Source organism: Haliotis asinina, chromosome 1 (genome assembly GCF_037392515.1).
Source record: "Haliotis asinina isolate JCU_RB_2024 chromosome 1, JCU_Hal_asi_v2, whole genome shotgun sequence".
In the NCBI taxonomy this organism is placed as follows: Eukaryota; Metazoa; Mollusca; class Gastropoda; order Lepetellida; family Haliotidae; genus Haliotis; species Haliotis asinina.
In genome coordinates, this window is record NC_090280.1 from 65,992,540 (window position 1) to 66,019,997 (window position 27,458).

The 27,458-nt window shown below is 40.4% G+C and overlaps 1 protein-coding gene across 1 annotated transcript in view; it reads right to left on the minus strand.

Moving 5' to 3' along the window:
* Window positions 1-23,078, minus strand: part of LOC137296178 (leucine-rich repeat-containing protein 74B-like) — a 49,001-nt gene extending 25,923 nt beyond the window's left edge. Inside the window, exons 1-2 of the mRNA XM_067827894.1 lie at window positions 22,921-23,078; window positions 22,275-22,684 (exon numbers count right to left, since the gene is read on the minus strand). Of these exons, the coding sequence (XP_067683995.1) occupies window positions 22,275-22,646 (372 nt within the window). The 5' untranslated portion in view covers window positions 22,647-22,684; window positions 22,921-23,078. The remainder of the gene's footprint in view (window positions 1-22,274; window positions 22,685-22,920) is intronic.
* Between the last annotated feature and the right edge of the window lie 4,380 nt (window positions 23,079-27,458).

A 27,458-nucleotide genomic window follows, 5' to 3' on the forward strand; every position in this document is an offset into this window, starting at 1 on the left:
GAAGGACTCTCAGAGAATGTGAGTTCTGAAGACACTCTATGAAGGGTAGTGTTTCCACTGTACTCAAGTGTCATTCCTTGATAGACCAGTGATGGTGGAGGTGGCTCAGTGTATGGCAGTAATGGACACAGTGACAGCTGTGAGTGAGTGAGTTTAGTTTTATCATGGCAGGCGACACCAAATGGGGTTCACACATTGTTGGAAATAGAACCCTGGTCTCCAGTATGCTGAGTGGATGCTTCAACCATTGGGCTACCTCAGTGTCCTGCACTAGTTGTGGAGGCAATACTTTTAAAACCATTTGCTCACTCAGTGTCCTTTCAATACACATAACTCAAATCTTTATAGAGCTCTTTAGATCTAAACAAATATGACACCTCGTTTGCATCATCATGTTTGATTTCTAATAACCATGCTCAAAACAAAAACATCAAACTGGAAGATGAAGCATATGTCATATTTGGGCTTACACTTTTTCAGCAAAGTAAAAATTCTAGTACTTTCTTGGTTGAGTCCCATCTGTGATTTGAACCCACACCCTCAGAGACAGGCACCTAATCTCCAGCACACAAAGTCAACCACCTTAAACCCGCTAAGCCAGTTGATTCAAACCGAAAAAGGACTAGAATTTGTACTTTACTAAGAAAGTGTAATCCCAAATATGACATATTTTACATCTGTGTCCACTTTCTAAATGGCAATGTGTAATCATAGCTTTCGGCCAGGAAGCCGTGACAATTTACACTGATCAGAGGGGTACACAAAGTACGCAGTCTAAACTACTAGTTGTCCAATGTTGTGGTGGCTGAGTGGGTTAGGCATCTGTTTAGGTTCCATGAACCCATGTGGTCGGGACTGACTGGTACTTCAGGTTTTGCATAATATTCAAGAAGCCGGAATTCAACTCATCAGGATTTGACTGTATGTTACATATGACCACTTTCTAAATTGCATTGTGTAATCATAAGGGAAGATGGTTTGATTGTCCAAAAACAAATGATTTTTGAGAGTCATAATCAACATCAGAGATAAAATACCTATCCTTCAGCACCACTTTAACCAGAATATGATCACATGACCATCGGAAGGTTTAGTAGAGACCTTAAATATTCATGGATAATTAAGGGCACCAAGATTTCTCTCCTGTGGTGAGGATAACCACGAAACAATTTCAGGATGATGGCTGACATGCTTTGATCACATTGATCTTCTCAAACTACATATAAAACAAATCATTACAAGAAGTACTGTGCAACAAGTTATGTTTGAAGGCATGCCTGTGAGCTGTGTTTGAATGTTTGTATAAGAATGCCTGCAGTGCAGGGGTTGCACCGGATTGTTACTGACCGTGTTAATCTGTGTGTCATCATGGGGCTCCAGGTAATAAGGTCTGACTGTAGCTCCCACATATATAATTAACAGATATCTAAATGTAGTAAACTAGGTGCACTGAAGCCGCTACTCTGAATGAGAGGGACTATAAATCTACTGCAATCACCTTCTTCAATGTGTACAACACAAATTAAAAGATGAGGAGGAATGAGCTAACCTCATGACCGACAGGCTAAGTGACAAAAACATGCTTCAAGAATTCAAAATTCTGAACGGGCTGACTGGATGACAAAAAAAGCTTTGCATTGCATAATCAATGAGAACAGTGTAGTGCTTTTTTATCTGAGCATTGATTCTTCATCAGTTGCCTTTTTGATGAGAGGGTTGCTTCGTATCAGTGTCTGTGTATTATCTCATTTGTATATGACACGGGAAATCTAATTACATTTTAAGTAAACCACAAGTAACAACATGCAAAACAGAAATAACTGTAATGTTCTTCTGAGAGTTTAGTGAGTTGAACTGATGAGTAGTGTAGAAGTTTTACTGTACTACTGAACACAATAAACACCAGCAGTCAGTCAGCTACAAAGCGTGCATACAAAACCATAGTGTTAACTATCTATCAACTTAACATGGCCATCTCCAGGGGCTATTCATGACTGGAGAGTGCTATATGAATTGCTGAACCCACAAACATACAAACAAATGCGTGAAAAGAATGTGTGTGGGTTAGATAGAGATCATTGTACACCCTGAAGGCCCATATTCCATGAGTGGAATGAAACTGGTGACAGCTGATATGTCATCAAGATAAAATACCTTTATGCCCCATGTCCACCCCACATTTTGATTGACATACTTTCTGTAGAAGTTATTAGACAGTTTCACAATACTGATGTATGACTTGTACGTGTGACCTGACCGTTTAACCTATTAAACTAGTCTGAATAGATGTTGCCCCTGCCTTTTGTTGAACTACATGTTTGTAGAGGTGTGCAAATAACCCATCTCTGAAATGCAAATCAGGAATTCATCATGGATTCCTCACCAACTTTGTATCAACTAGTTCCTAACTGAACAAAGACAGACATAAGAGAAACTTATTGACATCATATATCCAAAATACTTTTGTGTTTTTTCTTGCCAGGGTGAGACATGAAAACAATCACAAGGACACAGGAAGGAGCAACAAAGAATATGGCAAGCATTAGGCAAGGGTCGTATTATTTTCAGTATATCAAAAACCTGAGACTGGCCAGCTCGATATTGTTTTAAATGACAGCCTCAGATAGGACTAGCAAAGTCCTTTAGTGGTTCTTGTCCATTGATTGACAAAGCAGTCAGTCTGTGTTGATGATGTAACCCTTGTTCATCAAGGGTCAGTTCCTGGTCCAGTCTGTTTACCCTGTGTACCTAACAGTATGTCATCTCTACGGGTCCATTGGACTGAGTCTTTACAGGCTGGAACCTGAAGGTTAGAACTGATCTTCAGTAACCCATGCTTGTTGTAAGAAGCGAGTAACAGGGATTGAGTTGTCAGACTTATTGACTTCACTGCCATGTGTCCATGTATCCTTCTTGTGTTGACTGAAGCTGATGCTGTTGATCACTGGATTGTCTGGTCCAGACTCCAATATAAATCTAGAATATTGTGCTGAAAGAGGGATGTAAAACTAAATTCCTTCACTCACTCCTAAGGTGAGTGACAGCAGATTGAAAGAAATCTTTAAACCCCTATTCCTTGTGTAGCTACAACTGTAAATTAAGGTTCTTGCACGATAACATTAAATATTACTGGACAACAACAGCATTATGTTTCAGAGCTGATACACTGACAACATCAACAATTGATGTATACTACTTTCCACACCACTGAGATCCTTCACATGTACACATAAATCAATGACATTTACAATAATGGTGTTGTATCCGTCACCAATCAAATCTCAGCCCAGCACAACTCTAGGATTAACACTATGTGGTTCAGGTTTCTGATTACAGTCCTCAGTCACAATGATGCCGGACAATAAAACACTCACTCAGTTCCTGCCCCCACGGGGCCCACGATACCACAGATTGTTCCTCCTAGTCGATATGTGGCGTTAACATCCGCCAGAGTGTCAGATCAGCATTGATTATATCAACATGGGGTATATCATTCTGTATTACCTCTGACAAACAGTTGTTTATTTCCTGGAGCAAAGTGGAAATAATTGCTGAATTATCTGCTGTGATTTGCATGAAACTTTATTTTGATGTATATTGACTTGACATGTCATATTCAGTCAGAGTATCTGCACATTACATTCACAGTATCATACTACTCTACTGTAACATGTTCATACTGTCATTCTGTACTGGCATCTACTGTATTCTACCTTGTCAACACTGAGTATTATAATGTTATAATACTACTGCATCATAATATGATAGTGCTTTTATATGTTTGTACTTCATATGATTGTAGTAATTATGTTGTAAACATACCTCTGGATTATGGCTGCCAGTTTCCTGTGGATACAACACAGACATACAGAAATGAAAGGGATTAAAATGCTTCACTTTTGACAGTATTGTACATGGTGCTTTGTTGAGAGTATTGTACATAATGTTACTTTGTTGACAGTATTGTATATGCTACTTTGTTGACAGTACGGTACATAATGTTACTTTGTTGACAGTTCTGTACATAATGTTACTTTGTTGACAGCATTGTATATAATGTTACTTTGTTGACAGTATTGTACATGTTACTTTGTTGACAGTTCTGTACATATTGGTTTGCTGACAGTATTGTACAGTATTGCACAATATTGTTACTTTGTTGACAGTATTGTACATGTCACTTTGTTGACAGTATTATACATGTTACTTTGTTGACAGTGGTGTATATAACGTTACTTTGTTGACAGTATTGTACATGATGATACTTTGTTGACAGTATTGTACAATGTTAGTTTGTTGACAGTATTATACATAATGTTACTTTGGCAGTATTGTACATGTTACTTTGTTGACAGTATTCCACATAATGTTACTTTGTCGACAGTTCTGTACATAGTGATACTTTGTTGACAGTATTGTACATGGTATTACTTTGTTGACAGTTCTGTATGTAATGTTACTTTATTGACAGTATTGTACATAATGTTACTTTGTTGACAGTTTTGTACATAATTTTACTTTATTGACAGTATTGTAAATAATGTTACTGTTGACAGTATTGTTATAGTGTCTAATTCTGGACAACCATTGTCCAAATATTTCTTAAAACCAAAAACTATGTAGTCAGACCACATGAAACTTATTTGTTATAATAATTTATTTAATCTGTATAATCAATCTTTATCACTATTGCAGTGTACATTGTCTTGTCAGCCACCCAGTTCCTCTTTGTCACTTCCACTGATTACTACCCGTGAAGGTCCCGGGGTAGAATAGGCCTTCAGCAACCAATGCTTGCCATAAAAAGCGACAATGCTTGTCAATAGAGGTGACTAACAGGAATAGGTGATCAGGCTTGCTGACTTGGTTGACACATGTCATCGGTTCCCAATTGCACAGATCGATGCTCATGTTGCTGATCACTGGATTGTCTGGTCCAGACTCGATTATTTACAGACCACCGCCACACAGCTGGAACATTGCTGAATGCGGTGTAAAACTAAACTCACTCACTCACTCTACTGATTACTGTATATGACCTTGGATGTGTCTGTCATCACATTATCTGTACAAGGAAGTGCTATTGCTTGTCTATCTGCCCACTGTCTTTGCCTGCCCATTGTTGTTAAAGCCTATATATGTGTGCTCACATCTATATTGAAAAAGAGGACTCCTTTATTCTGACTGTCTGTGTAGGGCTGACCGCAAGCAGGACTACCCCACTTGCAGGGAACGTCTTGGGGTTGAGCTGGAACTCCACTCACCCCATTTGTATATACTTATTTGTTATGTCTTGTGGAACGAACTAATGAAGTTTGAACTGAACTTAGCCCTCATCTTCATCGACATAAGCTTCATGTTAACTATGAGCTTAGATTCCTCAGTCAACACACCATGTAACGTATGTTGATGTTATTATACATAAAGGAGACATGTGAAATCCAATAAGCTTTCCTGATCATAATGACTATTGCATTTGAATAACATGGTACTAAAATATTGGTATGTCATTTGTTGTGTAGTCCACAAATGATGCAAAGAAGCAGGTACATGTCTTAAACATATTCCAACAAGTTCTATCTTGGTTGGAAGAAAACATTTCAATCCTGCAATCACAAGCGTCCATTTATTTGTATTCTTTGAACAAGCATATCAAACTACACAGGTTTTATCATAATTTTTTATATTGTCTAATACATAATTTTGAATTTGTTCGGTCATACAGCTGAACTAATGGTCAGATAGGGCCAAAAGTTTGAACCCTACCTCCAATCTATTTCTGTTACACTACATTCAACCGCCCCCACAGTGAGCCCCCAAAACACACTGTTTTCATATAACATACGCCAAGAGCTGCTGAGGTACACACAACCAGAGGGGTACACACACCCACGTACACACAAGCAGACAGGTACCAGTACACACATCCAGGTACACACAACCACACAGGTACACACATCCAGGTACACACAACCAGACAGGTACACACACCCAGGTACACACAACCAACCACACCACACAAACAGAACATAGGTGCACTTGCCAGCTGCAGGGGATGAAGTCATAAATCTCAATGATTGCTGCAATGAACAGAAAGTCAAACACTCACATATATGACCCTAATCTATGGTCATAGGTACGTTTTCTATTGCCAGATCTATGCCTTGCATCAAACATCCATAACTGCTGCCAAAACACACTCCTGACAGTAAACTGTGGTGGCTTTACTTGACCCATCATTTACCACATTTTCAGTGAGTGAGTGAGTGAGTAAGTGAGTGAATGGGTGGGTATGGGTATGTGAGTGGGTATGAGTGAGTGAATGAGTGGCTATGGGTATGTGAGTGGGTATGAGTGATTGAATGAGTGAGTGAATGGGTGGGTATGGACATGTGAGTGAGTGGGTATGAGTGAGTGAATGGGTGGCTATATGGGTATGTGAGTGGGTATGAGTGAGTGAATGAGTGAGTGATGATGGGCGGTTATGGGTATGTGAGTGAGTGGGTATGAGTGAGTGAATGGGTGGGTATGGATATGTGAGTGGGTATGGGTGAGTGAGTGAATGGGTGGGTATGGGTATGTGAGTGAGTGGGTATGAGTAAGTGAAAGAATGGGTGGGTATCAGAGTATGTGAGTGGGTATGAGTGAGTGAATGGGTGGCTATGGGTATGTGAGTGGGTGAGTGAATGGGTGGGTATGGGCATGTGAGTGAGTGGGTATGAGTGAGTGAATGGTGGCTATATGAGTATGTGAGTGGGTATGAGTGAGTGAGTGAATGGGTGGTTATGGGTATGTGAGTGAGTGGGTACGAGTGAGTGAATGGGTGGGTATGGGTATGTGAGTGAGTGGGTATGAGTGAGTGAATGGGTGGCTATATGGGTATGTGAATGGGTATGAGTGAGTGAATGAGTGAGTGAATGGGTGGGTATGGGCATGTGAGTGAGTGGGTATGAGTGAGTGAATGGTGGCTATATGAGTATGTGAGTGGGTATGAGTGAGTGAGTAAATGGGTGGGTATGGATATGTGAGTGAGTGGGTATGAGTGAGTGAGTGAATGGGTGGGTATGGGTATGTGAGTGAGAATGGGTGGGTATCAGAGTATGTGAGTGGGTATGAGTGAGTGAGTGAATGGGTATGAGTGAGTGAATGGGTGAGTGTCTTCTGTTCATATTCAAAATACCATGGAACTGAGATTAAGAACTGTGTATTTGTGTATCCTTGTAAATATATGAGATAGTGGATGTCACACAATAATTGAAATTGTGTTCATGACAAGAATCAGGGGTTTACCATGTGGTGATTGTGTGTGGGTACTGAAGGTAACTAGTAGTTAAGGAAATAGGCTCCAAGAAAACCTTGACTGCATTGTGAACTTAAAACTTTAAACTCCTTGCAGTTCTAGAAGTCCCCACAAAACAATAGTCACCACCTCATGACATCCTGATCACTCCTGTGTGTAAATGTTTCCTGAATGAATGTTCATGACACCACCATGTACAGAGTCTTAGTCAAACTTGTTTATGTGATAACCTCTAGAACTTAATTTCTAGAAACCTAAAAATTCTGAAAAGCTCTATACACAAAAGGCCCCTTTTCACATAAGTATACCTGCAAGATATTGGCCTGGACAAACACACCATTATCAACAGAGTCAAACAAAACCTGTGGAATATGTTTCGTCCAAAACTCCCTTAGAAATGAAGCCATACTGGTGGAAAAATGTCTTTGAGTGAGCAAAGTTTTATGAAGAAACCTTGTTAGTAATGATCTAGACAGACAGACATTGTTATGGATGGACAGATAAGTCCATGACTATGTACTCAATCGCTGGGGGATGAGATGTTTGATTCATGCAGTAACATCTTGTAGCAGTAACATCACTTGTGTAATTCATCTGAGATGCCATCATAAAGTAACATCTACATCACTTGTGATTACACAATGCCATTTAGAAAGTGGTCAAATGCAACATATGTCATATTTGGGATTTCACTTTTGTAGTAACATACAAATACTAGTACTTTTTCGGTTGAGTCCCATCCGGGATTCGAACTCGCACCCTCAGAGTCAGGCACCTAATCGCCAGCACACAAAGTCAGCCAGTGCACCATATCTACATCACTTGTGTAATCCATGTGAGATGCCATCATAAAGTAACAAAGTTGAACATCCTGATTGTAGCATTCAGCCTCAGTCCAATTGGATGATACATGTGTCATGATGGAAACAAGATAACTCAATCTACCTACCTTGTACACCTGCTGTTTACACTTAAATGTCCTTTCTCGTAGAATTACAATCCGGTCAGACTTGAAGTGAGACAAAGATGCCATTGTTTGTTGTCTTTGTCAGACTGCTTGGAACCAGAATATGGGTACACAGATTCAGGGTGATGTAAGGAGAGATCAACTGGGGAACAACCACAGTACCTCAATGGAGTGAGATACCTGATGATATTGTAGCACGTTTCTGGCAGCTCTGTCAGAGTGAAGAAGTTTAACAGTGCTTGGAAAAATGGCTGTAGTAACTATGACTTTCAACCAAAAGGGCTGGTTGAGCTACTGCTATTTAACAATATCTGCTTGGACAAGTAGTCATGATGGATACTGTGATCTGCTCTCATGTCTGATATCAGTTTTCTGTCTTGCTCCTGTTACATTACATATAATCCACTGTGAAGGTACATTCACAAAACATAGGATCCATTCATATCAACAGTCAATAATGCAGGCGCCCAAAATCAAACTAAGTTCCAAAATCCATTCATCAAAAGATGGATTTTTCACGTCAAATTCCAGCAAACAAGATGGTAAAGAACAGTTCTCAAATTGTAAACAATTGAACAATATAAGTACTACTAGATAGTGTGGTAACCGAAACTATTGAGCACTGTAAGATCCTCAATACACTGACCAGCCTCAAACACACTCCTTACACTGTCAGTTTTATGATGAACTGTGAGGATTGTGCATACATCCCACTGTGAGATAAGCCTAACTCACGTCCAGCACATGTGTGTGTAAATCAATGAGAGTGGAAATCACGGCAATATATCTAGTGATAGGTCCATTAACTCTCTCCTCACATCGGCCATGCACAGACTTGTCCCATCCTTCACTGGCTCAAGTGGACTCCAACATTTCTGTCCCAAATGTCAGGTGCCGAAACTCAGGCCATCACTCCTGACGAGTTATCACAAACTATTTCACAAAAATTCCATCATAACTCTTCCAAACATCTTTCAAACAGATGAAAAACTGTCTTTCTGTCATATTCCTCATTAATTTCCAATAACTGGATTTATCCCATACATATACATCTTCTGTTTCTGGCATAAAACTGTGTAATCCAAGTTCCCTTTGGAAACAGTTCAAATAATTTACAATTCTGTTTAGTACAAAATGATCACAGAATTTCAACAACCACTACTTTTCTAGTCAGAAATTTCAAACACAGTTGATGAATTGTCCAAACCAACCAATTGTACATATTCTTCATGAGCACCACACAAGAACCACACCAAATTAACTACATACTACACTACCACTGAAGATGTCACTGTTGACAAAATCACCATAGCAACAAATGGAATCAGTTTCTCATTGGCCGTGTAACAACCAGTATTGATCAGTGAAGTCACGCAACAACTCATGCTTCAGATTTCACAGAGATACCAGGTTGCAGAAATCCATCTTTTATCAACAATGTGGAGGTGTTTGTGAGTTTATCAGTGTTTGGCAACATTCACCATTGATCTATGTTACAACAGCAGTCACACACTATGTCCTTGATTCCTGAGATAACACATAGCTTAGAACATAAACCCATGTGTTGAAATCTTACCTCGACAAGATTTACAGTCGATGCCTCACTGTATACAGGTGCCTCTATAACTAAAAAGACAACCTTGTAAGGGTGTCAATGGTAATGCTGCACTAACCCAAGGTTTGACATTTTTTTATGACTTCTTGTCAAACAGTCAGCTTTACTGTATACATTCAAGTAATGGGACTGCACTTAACGATTTCTCAACTGGGAAGTTACAAAGAAGTTTGGAAACAATGAAACGTTTGTTGTGAAGGCCACTGATTTCTTTTTTTGATGATAATAGTCACAGCAGTAGCATTTCGGTTGTTTTCATGTAGTCTAAAAGATTTCATAGCCAGCGTTCTAACAAATGATATCAAGCGTTTTGTTTTTTCTTGGCTTCATGAGTATCAAGAAATCAGTGTTCATATGAGACTTATGAAATTTTAACATACATTCAAAACCATAAAAAGATTAAGAGGGTTTCATCAGTAAATAAGATTGTTTCATATAATCTTGTCTAATATAATATAATCATATAATCTTGCCCATATTAAACAAGCAATGTCCATGTTTTGGATTAGAGATGCTGATTTTGAAACATATTCACTGTTTGGATGCTTAATGTGTGCAATTGTCTTTTCCAGAGTCTGTTTTAGCACAGGAAACTTATCTTGAAAGGGCAAAGTGGACATGAGATTTTGACAAAAGGTATTGTAAGGGCAAGCTTTATGGTTTAACATCTTCTTTATTCAGATGACGTGACGTTTCCATACGGATTCCTGTATTGTTATCAAGATATTGGCAACCTGGCTCAGGAAGATGGTGCTTGGCTTTCAGGACAAGACAAAAGACTTCCTTTCTCCTCAAGATCAAATCACAGTCCATTGACAGCTAGTATGAAATATACTGTGCGCAAACAGCTTTCAATCTAATACAAGTTAACAGGTTGGGAGGAGACTTCAAGAAGCAGCTGTAAAAGGACCTTACTGTTACTGTCAGACATGGGCTACAGGACTGTTCAGCATTACAGTTTATGTGAAGTGGATAAATGTTGGCGAACTGTTATCTTTCCCTTAGAGATTCAGTTAGATTACTGATTGAACAACAATGACATGCACACAGGTTCACAGGTGGAAAACAACTCAATAAATTTGGCAAGTCTTGCAATTCTACATGTCATGATCATGACCTTAGCATCTGTATGCCAGCATGTATCCACTGGATTGGTGAAGTAACACTAAGAACTAGTCACTGCACAAGTAAACACCAAAACAGCAACCACACTTTACTATTAATTGCAAATCACTCATCTACTGCCAAATACTTTTGTATTTATGTTAATCGGAATCTTTGAATCACGGTATTCCTCCATCCTTGGTCTCTATCAAAGGGAAACCCCATGCTTTGGAGCAGTAAACACTTTTAACAACAGGCAGCGCCTTACAACATGTTGTGCAGTGTATTCTCATCAGCAACTCAGAGATTGGGAAAATATCAGAACAAGGATGTGGACCACAGAAGAAGGCACTCTGTAGAAAGCATTACAGTGAGTTTTGTCAAAAAACAAATGGATGGATAGAAGGAAGTGTTTCTGGGGGCCTGGCCAGTTGCTGTATATATTAGTTGAAATGTGTTAAATTGAACAACGGTTAGAACAAACTAAAATTAGTGGTCACTTTAAGTTTGTTATAACTGTACTGACTGTATGTACAAACATTTGCAGGAATGCGCAGAACAAGTAAGTATATGTATTGTGATTGGATAGTATTAGAAAACACGTCTTCTCCACTAATCAGTTATTAGTTATGATCTCAAAGAACTTATCACATCAATTATAGCAATTATTTCACCCGCTGATAAATAGACCAAGATCCATTCACTGATAATTTCATTCGGCACACCTGGTCTCTGACTACAACATGTCACTAGCTGCCAATCGGGACATACAACTATTTCAGCTCTCAACTTGAATACTTATTGAAGATATAACAGATCTTTACAAAGTAAGAGAATCTTTCCGAAGTAGGTAGCAGTAGGTCCACCAACATTTATTGCTAGGCACCATGATGAATGACAATATGTGTCACTGCCCTAACACAGTGTGACCTGTGCTCACAGGCAACCATCGCAATCACTTCTACAAACATGTCAATATGGAAAAATAGCATAATCCCTAGATTAAATATGGCCTTTATCTTTCACTTGAACCAGGAATCCTATGTTTCTATGCTTCGAGGCAAACATGACACCTTAACCTCCACATTCTAAAAGTAGAATACTTTCAAAATCAGACTTAACATCTAGTGTCAGAAATAAAATGGTTGAAATTTCAATATTATTCAAGAAACTGACTGATTATCCATTCTGATTGACTATCCATATTGAATATGAATGAGAATATGTATAATATCAATGATATTATCTATAATATCAATGATAATATGTATAACATCAATGATATTATGTATAATATCAGTGACTTATCAGTGTCATTGTTTATAAGAATAAATCATCATGGTTACGATAATTTAAGCCTCTTAGCAACACAAACATCCAGTCATAAGCATGTAAAAGAAACACCACTTGGCAGCTTGTCTGGGTGCTAGAAAAGTCTAAATGACTATATTACACTTCCAATCTTTCAAATGGACTGACATAAATGAAAATAATGATTGATGTAAAATAAAACATGTCAGTGCAATGAATGATAAATTGATTGCACTGAGGAACAATAGAAACCTTGCAATGTCAAATACTGGTGGTGGAACTACAGATAAAATATAATGTAAATATTGACAATCTGTGTGAGTGTCGACAGCAAATATCCCTCCAAAGAATCATCTGTGGGACCTGGATTCAGCCAAACTTGGTGTGGTTTTAAAACAATGAATATCAGAAAATTAGTCACACTGTAACCAGTTAATAAATTAAATATCTGAATTATTCCTTGTGAATTGTTCTGCCAGTCAGTGAAGTGATTCAATATATTTCCTGAAAAAATCTAACTGCTACACACTTGCCCTGACCTCATTAATCAACCATAGGTTCTTCAATTAAGATATCAGAAATTCTAAGAATACTTTCTTTGATCATGTTAATCTCCAATATGAGAATTAACATAGGTTCTACATATCACAGAATGTACTGAGTTGACAACAATCTATCCCTAAGTAGAAGGTTTTTTAATCTACAATATTGATTATTTTATCAACAACAAAGTAAGATCCAACCCGATCCCCAGTGAAAGTGTCACATGCCACATGTCACCTTGGTGACTGTAAGTACAATATTCAGACACTGATAACACCGTAAATAGAGTGTCCCACCCAACAACCCCTGCTGAGCACCCAGTACATGGAACTGTCTAAAGTGCATGACTCCTGGTGGAGAAAGACCAAGTGTGAATGTTGGCTTGTGTAAAGTCATGGTGTCAGTAAATTGCAACCTCTATCATAAAGACCCATAGGAGTAGTGACAGATCATCAATTGAATCATATTCAGATATATGTCACTTTCATGTTCACAAAAATATGTTCATGAGTCACTGACTGTCGCGGAGGAATGCACAGTGGAAGTCTTTATTTTAATACAAAGTCTGAAGACAGTGAAACTTGAACAGAAAGGTAACCTCAGGCTTCGAACTGGAGGAGGTTTCGAAGAATGTGGAACAATTATGAGATTGTAACACCGTTAACTGAGGACGATAATCTGAGTTCAGAACTGCTACCCTGTTGAAGTGTATAGGAGGAGATGCTCTGGACATACATGATGGGCTGCCATTTCAAAATGATGGTGAAAGATATGACATTACTGTAGTGCTACAGAAATGTGAGGAATTCTGTCCTGGAGAAGTCAATGAGACTTATGAAGCTTGGGTTTTCCATGAGAGACACCAACAACCGAATGAGAACATTGACATTTATGTTACACATGTCAGAAAGCTGATCAAGTCCTGTGATTATGGAGAAATGGAAGCAAGGTTGGTGTTGAAGATGAAGCACTGAGAGGTAAGTTACTAGAAGACAGGCACCTCACTCTCAACAACTGTATTGACACTTGTACAGCATATGAAGCAAGTCATACCACACTAAAGCTATGAATGCTACATCAAGTCAAGATGAAGTACATGCTGTAACAAGAAAGAAGAAATTCAAGAAACATTAAAAGAGTGACAAGAACCAAAGATATCACAAGAAAAGAAACAAAACCAGAATTTGCAAGTACTGTGGAACAGACTGTCCGTCTAGAAATTGCCCGACATACAGTAAAACATGCAGTGTCTGCCAGAACAGGAATCACTTAAGCTCTGTGTGCAGGTTTAGAAAGTCTCAGGCTCATTCACTGGGAAATGAAGATGATCATGATGATAGTTCTGACGAAAGTGAGGAGGACAATGTCCTAGCAATGAACATGGAAAGAGAATATGAGAGAACCATATATGCATCTTGAATGTAGAGGGACAGATGTTGAATTTTCAGTTAGACTGTGGTGCGACCATTAACATCATGTCTAGAAGAGATGATGTTGCAGTTACAAAAGCCACAACACTGAAAAACCCAGAGAAAACCCAGAAGAGTTTAGTCTTGTATAACAAAACTGAACTGAAGACAGTGGGACAGAAAATATTCACAGTTACCAACCCAACGAATGATGAAAGCTACAAAGTCAGGTTTGTCATTGTTGAAGAAGACTTTAAGTCTATCCTAGGTGCACGAGTGATTCAACACATGCGTCTGAATACAGTGAACAGAGAAAACATAGCCCAAGTAGATGTGAAGACAGACTCAGGAGAAGAGATTATGAAGAAGTATGAAGATGTTTTTCAAGGTGAAGGTCGACTAGAAGGGGGACTTCACCTAGTGACAGATGCCGCTGTGGGTCCAGTCAAGTTGCCTTGCAGGAGTGAGTGAGTTAGCGGGTTCAGTTTTATGCCGCTTTAATCAATATTCCAGCAATATCACAGCGGGAGACACCAGAAAATGGACTTCACACATTGTGCCCACATGGGGTGCCTTGCAGGAAATGGCCTTTAACAGTGAAGACTAAAGTCAAAGAGGAACTTGATAGACTTATGAAACTGGGAATCATCACACCTGTGGATACCCCAACAGACTGGATTAGCAGTATTGCAGTAGCAATGAAGCGATCAGGTACCGTTACACTATGCATTGACCTGAAACCACTCAACAAAGCTCTGAAGCGGAATGAGTATCCAATACCCACCATAGACAATATTCTGTCACAAGTACAAGGAGCTTTCTATTTTACACACCTGGATGCAAAGAACGGGTTTTGGCATGTCTGCTTAGATGACGAAAGCAGCTACCTCACGACATTTGAAAAGCCATTTGGAAAGTACCGATGGCTGAAGATGCCATTTGGCATTTCACTGGCGCCAGAAGAATTTCAGAATTCACTGAAGGACTGAACAGTGTGTTTGCAGCACATGATGACTTGCTGGCATGGGGTAAAGGCAAGACACCCGAAGAAGCATCACAAAACCACGATAAAAATCTCAAACAACTGCTTCCACATTGCAGAGAGACGGGTCTGAAGCTAAACAGTGCAAAAGTTGAATTGAAGAAGACAGAAGTCAACTACTTAGGTCACATGATTTCAAAGGATGGCTTGAGAGCTGACCAAAGTAACCTCAACACCATTGAGAAGATGCCCGCAGCAGATGACAAAAAGGAAGTACAACGCGTGATGGTGAAATTTGCTCCAAACCTCTAGGAAGTGTCTGCACCGTTACGGGAGTTCGTGAAGAAAGATATCAACTTTCGATGGGATGAACAGGTGCATGGACAGGCTTTCAACCAGATCAAGAAGATCTTGTTAAGTCCACCAGTCCTGCGGAAAACAACACGTCAAGTGATGCTTCCAAAAGTGGACTAGGAGCCTGCCTTCTTCAGGACGGCAAGCCAGTACATTATGCGTCCAGATCTTTGTCCAGTACTGAAAAGGGTTATGCCCAAATAGAGAAGGAGATGCTGGCAATGGTGTTTGGATTAGAAAGGTTCGAGCGATATGTCTATGGAAGAAAGGTCCTTGTAGAGACAGATCACCAGCCACTTGTGACAATCCACAAGAAGAGTTTGCTGTCCGAAAGAAAGGCACACACTCGGTAGGGCCTTCGTCGCAAGACGGGAAAATGTTCAAAGATAGAAATATTCCAAACTTCACTTGAGAAAGAGTTACAAGTCATGGACATGACTGAGAACATTGCGATATCCAACACCCACAATCAGCAACAAAGGCTGATGAAGAACTATGTCACCTAATGAAGATCATCTAACAGGGATGGCCAGAAGAACACCAGAGAGTCCCTGTGTATTTATTTAAAACCATACAATACCTTCAGAGAAGAACTGCCTGTGCAGAATGGACTTGTGTGGACAGAATTGTTGTGCCCACAGCTGCACGATATATGATCACAGACAGACTGCAGGCCAGTCACACAGGTATACAGGGGTGTGTGAGACAAGCATGTGAGAAGGTATATTGGCCCAACATGTACAGTGACATTGAGGACTATGTGTCAAAGTGCAGTGTGTGCAATAGCATACAGAGTAACCAAGAAAAGGAGCCAATGATATAAGTCATCAGATCCCAGAGCTGCCGTGGCAATATGCTGCTTGTGACTTATTTGAATGTGACAAGAGAGACTACCTAAGGCCCATTTCGCACATCATGGAATTTCACAAGCGGTAATTACTAACAATGGTCCTCCATTCAACTCGCAGAGTTTTGCCAACTTTGAAGCAGCATATGGATTTGAACACAACACCAGTTCATCTGGATATGCCCAATCCAACAGTAAAGTGGAAAGCGCCATCAAGATTGCCAAGACTACGCTACAAAAGTCACATGAGACTAAATCAGATCCACTTCTAGCTCTCCTTGAGTTGAGGAATATTCCAAACGAAAAAATGGGTTCATCTCCTGTACAACGCCTCTTCAGTAAACGGACATGAACACAGTTACCTGTGTCCAAACAGCTATCAAAACCGGAAACACAGCCTAATGTCAAGCAGAGACCGCTAGAAAGGAAGCTATGCAGATGTCCTACTACAAAAAGAGCACAAGTCTCAGGGCTGCCATCACTTCACAATGGGGATGTTGTCAGGCTCCAGCCTCCAGGTCTAAAGAGTCATAATGGATCAAGGCCAGGGTTGAGAACCAGGTAGATGTGCGATCTTACATTTGAACATCCAAAGAACACTTTGAAGAAACAGGCATATATAAGAGATATGGTCCAGTACCAGTTTCGATCACCACACCCAATGCAGTCACCAAGTTTGAACCTGAAACCAGCAGGTTCAAACACCAGACCAGTGCCAGCAGCAGCAGCCAGCAGCAGACCTGTTAAGCCACCACCAACCAACAGGCCGAAGAATGTCACTAATCCTCGACACAGCCCAGTGAAGCCACCACAACCGATGCCGACCACCGCCGACGTATCAGCCGAAGACTGATATCCATGCCAGTCCTCAGAGGACACTCCGAGGCAGAGCTGTGAGGAGACCTACCTACCTCAGTGACTATGTACCATAAATGGGATAAAGAGACCGTGTAGTTGCCAGGGTAGTAGCTAGGATGAGCAGCGAACAAGTTGGTGTATAGACATGTTTAATTTCAGTAATAGTGCAGGAGGCACATAATCTTCAGTATTATGTAAAGTGAAGCCTCGTTAATCCGGACGGTTGTGTTTTTCAGCAAATTCGTCCGGAATGCAAATCATCCGGACTACTGAATAAAATCCCACGTCTCAGCAAGCGTTTCTTCCCTTTACCATTACAAAAAAGACACGACTCTGGATTAAACAAATAATAAACATTTAATGTTATAAAGCTTATAAAATGACCAATAGCAAGCACAGCAATGCATGTAAATAAATTCAAGGCACTGCAAAGTCTGTCGTTGTTGATTTTCCAGGAACATTGTACAATGTCACAGTCACACCAAAAAGTCCTTCATGGTCGTTTGTGTGCGTGTTACCTTTTTCCTCGAATTCTTGACATCGATGATTTTCTCGAGTGATATCTCGTCCCCGAAATGCAGGGTCACATTTTGCAATGTGATCGAAGCACATTTATGGCTTGCAGCATTGTCTAGAAGCAAAATCACTTGAACGCACCTGTCTGTCAAAAAATTTCAGCCAATCAGAAAAGAGCTCACTGGTCATCCATGCCTTTGAGTTGTGTCTGTACCTCGCGTACACTTAGTTAACAAGAGTTCATCATGTCAACTCAATGTTTATTGTTCCCAATGACTGAGGGCAGTTACGTAAACATCGCCCGGGAGGCAAGGGAGGCGCTGTTACGGTTCGTGAACATGATTTACAGTGTCCGGACAATGAAGCAATTTACTGTTTGTTTTACTGATTGGTTACAGCTATTCAGCGTCCGGTTCCGGAAACCGAATTTCCGGATTACCGAGGCAAATTATATAGGCATTAATTGGTAACAAGCTAAAATCGTCCGGGAGACGAGACATCCAGATTATCGGCGTCCAGACTAACGAGGCTTCACTGTATTGAAGTTAATATTACCTTAAGATGTTACTTATTAGAGTTATGCCTAGAGTTTCCATGGACTGGTACTAAAGCAACGAGAAACGTTTATTTCCTTTGAATATCCTTCTAATATGTGGAAGAATGAAAAATTGATTATTTGAATTTTGTTAACTTTAATTTGAAGACGTTAATTGCTTTCCTTAGAGAAAGAGGGATGTTACAATATTAAAGTTAATAATAACTGTTCCCTTGTCAATGGGAATAATGAAGGCTCCCAAGTTCCCGTGAGGCTTTTAGAAAATGTAAGATGGCGTCTGACATGAAATGAGAAAAGAAACTGAACTCACAAATTTGTTCTTTTATTGAGAAGTCCAAGCACGAAACACTGACAATCATCCTGTCATGCATCTATGACAATCATCAGTTCATGCATGACTGACAATCATCCTGTCATGCATCTATGACAATCACATGGTAGTGTCTTACTGTTAATCATCCTGTTATGCATGACTGACAATCATCCTGTCAAGCATCTATGACAATTAAAAGTGTTATTGTCTTACTGGTAATCATCTTGTTATACATCACTGACAATCATATGTTAATCATCCTGTCATACATCACTGACAATCATATGTTAGTGTCTTACTGACAATCATCCTGTCACGCATCAATGACATATGTTCAACTCTAGGCTTGACACAGTGTCAATCCAGTGAACAGATACAATAATCATTGGATCAGAGAAGTGTTTTTGACCAGTGAGCCACTTGTTTTCTTGTACACATCAGTTCTATTTCATACAGGAAACCTTACCACCCAGGCACAATGTGTGTAAAAGCCTTGTATATATTTCATACAGGAAACCTTACCACCTAGGCACGATGTGTGTAAAAGCCTTGTATATATTTCATACAGGAAACCTTACCACCCAGGCATGATGTGTGTAAAAGCCATGTATATATTTCATACAGGAAACCTTACCACCCAGGCACAATGTGTGTAAAAGCCATGTATGTATTTCATACAGGAAACCTTACCACCCAGGCACAATGTGTGTAAAAGCCATGTATAAATTTCATACAGGAAACCTTACCACCTAGGCACGATGTGTGTAAAAGCCTTGTGAAAAATGTAATAATTATCAAATATTTGGATCAATAACCATGAAAAGACTTAATCAACACTAACGGCAATCACAGCCCCATGTATGGGTAATAGTAATTATACCTGTAAGGAGCCCTATTAATGTCAAGGCCTTGTAATTCCACAGTTAGGTCTGTTCAGGTCAGACACTGGGGTCAGCAGAGGTCCACCAGTTAACCCTACTGAACTTAAGTGTAGCCTGTGGGTTCTCCTGTTTTTCAACACTGACCACAGCTTCTACACCTTCACAATACAGCTTACACACTTAATATGGTCTCCATTGTGTTGAGACAAAACACTTCCAAGCCATGCCCATGTGTGTCAATCCAGTTTCTGCTAGCATTAATCGGCTTTGTAGGAAATATACTCAACAATGTTAGAAGCGATTGTGCTAAACACTGCTTAGTATATGTGAGACAAAAATATCACAAAACATTCCTGCAAAAGTGATCCATGTTGGGACATTAATGATGACACTTCATCAACAAGCTCTGAGATATAACTGGGAAACAGTCACAGACATCAACACTGTCATTGTGATGCATGGCAACAGAGTTATCTTCACGTTATATTTCCTCTTCGTTATACCATATCTCATTTTGTATATTCCCCAGTTCCCAATTTCCTATTATTCATCAATTAGACCCATGCCCACACTGAAGTATTGTTTTCCTAGAGGTGTTGTCTGTAAGTTGGCCTAGTACTCAATACCTATTGACTGAATAACTGGATTTATAACTCACTGTACTCCTCTAAAGTTTAATGCACATTAAATGTATTACCTGCATGGGCTGGATTACTTTGTAATTCATAAACAACATGATACTAGAGGGATGACACAACGCTACAGGACAGTACAGGATGACACAACGCTACAGGACAGTACAGGATGACACAACGCTACAGGACAGTACAGGATGACACAACGTTACAGGACAGTACAGGATGACACAACGCTACAGGACAGTACAGGATGACACAACGCTACAGGACAGTACAGGATGACACAACGCTACAGGACAGTACAGGATGACACAACGCTACAGGACAGTACAGGATGACACAACGCTACAGGACAGTACAGGATGACACAACGCTACAGGACAGTACAGGATGACACAACGCTACAGGACAGTACAGGATGACACAACGCTACAGGACAGTACAGGATGACACAAGGCTACAGGACAGTACAGGATGACACAAGGCTACAGGACAGTACAGGATGACACAAGGCTACAGGACAGTACAGGATGACACAACGCTACAGGACAGTACAGGATGACACAAGGCTACAGGACAGTACAGGATGACACAACGCTACAGGACAGTACAGGATGACACAACGCTACAGGACAGTACAGGATGACACAACGCTACAGGACAGTACAGGATGACACAACGCTACAGGACAGTACAGGATGACACAACGCTACAGGACAGTACAGGATGACACAACGCTACAGGACAGTACAGGATGACAAGGCTACAGGACAGTACAGGATGACACAACGCTACAGGACAGTACAGGATGACACAACGCTACAGGACAGTACAGGATGACACAACGCTACAGGACAGTACAGGATGACACAATGCTACAGGACAGTACAGGATGACACAACGCTACAGGACAGTACAGGATGACACAACGCTACAGGACAGTACAGGATGACACAACGCTACAGGACAGTACAGGATGACACAACGCTACAGGACAGTACAGGATGACACAACGCTACAAGACAGTACAGGATGACACAACGCTACAGGACAGTACAGGATGACACAACACTACAGGACAGTACAGGATGACACAACGCTACAGGACAGTACAGGATGACACAATGCTACAGGACAGTACAGGATGACACAACGCTACAGGACAGTACAGGATGACACAACGCTACAGGACAGTACAGGATGACAACGCTACAGGACAGTACAGGATGACACAACGCTACAGGACAGTACAGGATGACACAAAACCATACAATCACATGTCAAAATGTATGGCTTGTTATATGAATATTTTACAGGCTCAGAACCTTTGGAAATACAGGAATCACAAGACCAAAATGTCATCATCTGTCATCGCTAGAGATCCTTGTGACATGATAGAAGACATCTGCAGTGGGTTCACAGTAAATGAGCAATAGGTAGCCAAATGAAATACTAAATTAACCAGAAATGTCCTTAAAACTGTTTCAGTTCTTGGGCATAGGTTAATTCCTCTTGAAGGCAGCCAGGAAAAACTACTCTGCTGTATCTCCAAGTTATGAAAGCTCTGTAGAGGGGTGTAGTTTAATAGCTGTGAGTGTGTAAGTTCTGTAAAATGGTGTGGTGTGAAAGCTCTGTAGAGTGGTGTATTTTAATAGCTGTGAGTGCGTAAGTTCTGTAAAATGGTGTGGTGTGTAAGCTCTGTAATTTGGTGCATTGTGAAAGCTCTGTGAAGTGGTGTTGTGTGATAGCTCTGTAAAGTGGTGTAGTGTGTAAGCTCTGTGGAGTGGTGTAGTGTGAAAGCTCTGTGAAGAGGTGTAGTGTGTATTAACTCTGAAGTGATGTAGTGTGTAAGCTGTGTAAACTAGTGTAGTGTGTAAGCTCTGTGAAGTAGTGTAGTGTGTACACTCTGTGAAGTGATGTAGTGTGTAAGCTGTGTAAACTAGTATAGTGTGTAAGCTCTGTAAAGTAGCGTAGCGTGTACACTCTGTGAAGTGATGTACTGTGTAAGCTCATTAGAGTGGTGTAGTGACTGTAAGCTCTGTATCTTAAGAGGTGCTAGTGTGTACATCACATTACTCACCCTTCGTCCCACTTGTGCGCTTGTCACTCTGGTCCCTGTGCTGGGGCGGCTGTCATATTGAGTTGAACTGCCATACCGTGAACAAACACTCTCTACACGACTTCCAGCCATTCTGAAAGACTTTGGGCCACTCTCAGCAGTTGCAGGTCGATCTCCTTGACCATTCAACTTCACATTCTCAATCTGAAGTTTAACAGTGTCAGCAGCATCTTCTCTGTACTCATCTTCACCCTCGTATCCCTCATCCTCCTCTTCCAAAACATGCAGTTCCTTGGTGGAGCGAAGAGATTCACTGGGTGCACTTCTTGTGTCCCGAATATTTGGTTTACCACTATGATCACAGCTTCTCTTTGAAACAGTCAAAGACTCCATGGTTAGGCAGGTCTGGTAATAACTCAATATTCTTTCATCTGAAAAAAAATTAGAATGTGACAATTACATAACGTCTAGTGGCGATGATGTAAACTTATCACTTTTAGTTGATAGAAACAACGTATCAGTGATACATACGACATACGACATGATGAAACTGATAAATTGTTTGTTTTGGGACGTGTATCAATCGCCATTATCTCCATCTGTCAGGTAACAGTTTACAGCAAATTGACTGGCTCAGTCAATCTAAATAATTCATGTAATCACTCACATGATTCCTGTCCAGCAGGCGCGAATGGCAGATAAGCACATCAAATGATTCGATAAACGTTCTAATCATTAATTCAGCTGATCGCAACACACGCCCCAGTGTTCACGCAAGCCGCGTGGCAGACGTACACCATTCCTCAATGAAGGGTCCCCTGTCCCAAGCCAGTTCCTGTGAATGCTTCAGGACCAATCGGACCTTGTCATGCAAAGGCCACCTCTCGTACACTTAACTTCCAAGTGTACCCCGCTACGGCTCAAAAAGCTCGTTATTCATTGTATTGTGTTCAGTGAATGTGGCTACCGCTATGTGCGTGTCAATCACGGTTCATTCAGCCAAGTACAGGTTGCTAAGGAAGCTGTGAGATACGACGGGTCCCCAATCATGCCAGTGTAATTTAAACCAAACTGCATAATTTTCTGAGGCATTGATTACATTAAATACATTCGATTATTGTTTAACATTGCAAAATCGATATATCCATTCTGAATTCAGTGCTGAGAGTTTAACCCATATCCCTCAACAATCAATACGTCTCGAACAAATAGCAGCATTGTTTACATGTGCCATAGCAGATGACAACAACAGGTGCGTGTCAGGTTGTGTCGAGTATTTTCATTGGTCAAGTTAGTCATAGGGCTACAAATATGCTATACCACTGTTTGCGTATATGAAGCTTATTTTCATCAAACATTCCGCAATGGTGTTGCTCAGACCATGCAGGTATACCGAAATACGCATAGTTTATAAAACTAAACGATATATATAGGCTTATGGGCATTAGAAGTTGGATATAGATATGATAAGGAATATATTCTTTTCTACTTTTGTTCTTTTCTTAACAAAAGTTCATGGATGCTTTTTGAAACTTATCACAAATGACATATTGCGAAAATACGACACATAGGCTGGAACATGGGTACGAGGTTATATGAAACATACCAAGGGTTCAAAACATTGATTCCACCATGACTTCAGTAGATACGTACTGGATTGTGATTGGTTAGTCAAAGTCATTCAGAGGTATATAAATCACGTTATATACCTCTGATTTTCCAGCACAGTGTGTGTTGTTTTTAAATTTTAATAATGCGGCTATGGTAAAATGGAGACAAACAGCATGATATATAGCTCATTATTATATAATAGCTCTGTTTTTTGTGTGTAATGATAATACATGATAATTTCGTTATTTACCTCTGATTTTCCAACGCAGTACGTTTATCTCCTACGTCAACAGTGGGTAATGGGTAGCTGCTAGAGATGGTGGGAAAATAACATGAGGTTCAAAGGTCCATAACCATTAACCTAAGGAGGAAAACTACTTGTCACGATTGGTGAAATCTGACGCGAAGATTGCTCGTGTTGTACTCCAACCCCTGCCACAACTAAACACAAACACCCCCTCTTTACTGCACACCATATTTAATCGGTTCACAAGTGTCCTCACTAAAGTGAATATATGACAGTTTTATACAGTCACGGGGGTTCACAGTTAATGTTTGGTCGTACGCCAGATGAATGTTGAGTAAGTGCATATGGTTGCTGTAATCGTGTTTACACAACATAAAATGGGATTAATAATATACACTGTTTACAGCACAAGTGAGGTGAGGTGAGGTGAGGTGAGGTGAGGTGAGGTGAGGTGAGGTGAGGTGAGGTGAGGTTCACTTATTTGACGGCGTGCATGCGGATGTACGTATGTATGGCTGCTTGTACAAGCCCAGACTTTAACTAGCTCACTGAGATACCATGTCGCCTACAATCACGTATACCCAACTCATACACATTATGCTGACTCCGAGACAACCAATGCTTGCTGTACCTTACTTCAACGTCTTTTGGTATGACGCAGTCGTGTGTCGAACGCGCGACCTTCCGCTCTCCGGACGGACGTTCTAACCATTACACAATGGCCCAGTTCATTATATAATATTACAATATATAACATTTTCAGCGTCAGTTCAAAGATAAATAAATATTATCCTTCTGTGGACTCCATTCTGCGTTTTATATAGCCATGAGTGATTAGACGCAGAAATAGGCTGATCTCGTTTGATGAATATCGAGGTCATTGTTTCGTATTGCCGAGTAAGAAATAACCCTAAACAACTGACATTTGCCCTTCCAAAGTACACACATTTCAGTGTCAATTGGGAAATAATTAAACTAACATCTAAAAGTTTTTGAATTAAAATAAAACACAATCTCAGAGATTTTCTTCATTCTCAGAAACTGAAAAATCTACACTTGCCCCACATTCTAGACTTGCAAGGGCTCCACTGGGTACATTTGTTTCAGGGTTTGTACGACAGAAAATATATACCCCTGTTTGTGTACATAAATGTCAGTGATTAACAAAATTCACTAATGCAAAGTACTTATATATAACATTACTTACGCTTTAAAATGTTGACATTTTCCAGATATTTCCCCGGTTGACGTTAGATGCCAGTACAAAAGATGCCCTCGTTCCCCGGGGTTTGTCGTAAGAGGCGAGTTGAATAGGGCTTCACTGGGCCTACTGATTTGGCATCATCGTTCTCTATTGGCAGAGATTGTGTGGGGTCATCCTGTTGCCCCCCTCCCCCCCCCCCCCCCCCCCTCCTCCGGAACAGCCAGTAACCAACATCACTGATCGTTCGTACAAATAGAGTTCCTCCTGTATACTACTTGACGTTTGACAGGTCCGTGAAGATGTTTTTGTGTCATATTTATCATGTAGTTATGGATATACATACATGAAATGAAGCTAAAATATATCTGATCAGTGATGTCGGCAACTAAAAGCATGATGAACGTGCAGATTGTACGAGCGCTTCTCATTTCCTTACTTGACTGCTTAGTTGAAAATGTGCATGTCACTAAAATGTGCAGTTGCTGTGATTTAACGCTTAATAACTGGTGACAACCTGAGTCATAAGTTTGAATCTTGCGAACATTCCAGCGACCTTGGGGATTCAAGAATCTGTATGGTACTTACCGTACCATCGTCAGTGTCAAGAACGCTTTTTCGAACGGGCCCAGTAATGCAAGCCCTCGTCCCTTTTGCGAGAAATAAAGACTGATGTGATATTTTTCTTTCTACATCATCACAGGTTTGGATGATAAAAAGCCATAATCAAGCCATACTGGCAAAAAAAAATGAGGCTAGGTAAGTAAAATTCATTGCTGCGAGACGGGTAGTGGGCAGTTGTGCAGTCCTTAAACCTGCAATGGTCTTAAGTGTAGACAAATCATTAGTGCATGCGAGGAGCTTATGTGCCACTTTACACAGTCACAGTATCTTCGGCATAACTACAGGCCATGTTTGGGTTTGTTTGATTGTTTGGGTTTTGTTAACGTCGCACTCGACAATATTAAAGCTATATGTCGGCGGTTTGTAAATAATCAAATTTGGACCAAACACACCACCAATCGACAACACGTGCATTGGTCTACACAACTTCGATAGGATGACATGCATCAGCCAAGCCAGGCTTGCATCAGTAAAGACTGTTTCGTGAACATTAAAATTGTGACCCATTTGTTGTGTGGAGCTTCTCAACCCTGGGCTTTACAAACTTTTGGGGAATCAATGTAGAAGAGGAGATTTTCAGTTCAGGTAAGGCGACTAAAAGTTTGTCTTGGAAGAGTTCAGCTGACTACATATGATATTAATCCTTTTGCTCTGTTCAACATGCTAGAAGCTGTGAATTATATCCCTTGGGACAACAACTCCACTTGCAATGTTCATAAGATACAGACATGACACGTCATTAATTTGGAAGCTGAATGGATTTTCCATCAATCCTGATTAGCACATTGACATTTCTGGTGTTCCTTTCACAATGGTGCATTCGGATGGAACATCAAAACATCAAATGCGGTTTTTAAGAGGAACTTTAAACGGGAGTGCATGGTCCTTCATTGCATGCTAGCAGAGGAGAGAATCCTGGCTCTTCATATAGTTAAATGGAATGGCAAAATTGCAAATGTGCAGAGAGGGAACTGCTTCAAAATTTGGAGACTTGGCTGATATGCATTGAGATAAATTCGGAATCGAACTGACTGCATTAAAGTTGATGCTGTTTGGGACAGGTATGCCAGGCAAGAGTCGGTCAAAGTAGGGGAGCGAATCAAAGATGATCATCAATGGCACAAGAAGTCAGAATTGTTGATAAAAACACATCACTACTAAGACATTGGGACAAATCAGCGGTCCTCCCAACAAGTCTAGTCTTGTCGCACATACGAACGAACGATGGAGTTCTGTTGGTCCGGCCATGCTACATGCTACATGCTACCGAGGCACACCAAGGTACATTTGTAGTTCCTAGGACGTACTGACCTGACAATAACTGTAAAATGAGATTGAACGGGATAGAAGGTGTAATGATTATATAAATTACGATGCTCGTTTGATCATAAATATATGTCAGTATGTCTACCTCATCTGTGTCCAGTTCCCAGACAGTTGGTATTGCCCAGGCTGGGAAGAAATGTACCTTCACCCCATGGGAACAACGTTTTCAAGCAGTTCAAACCCGTCTTTAGTCAGT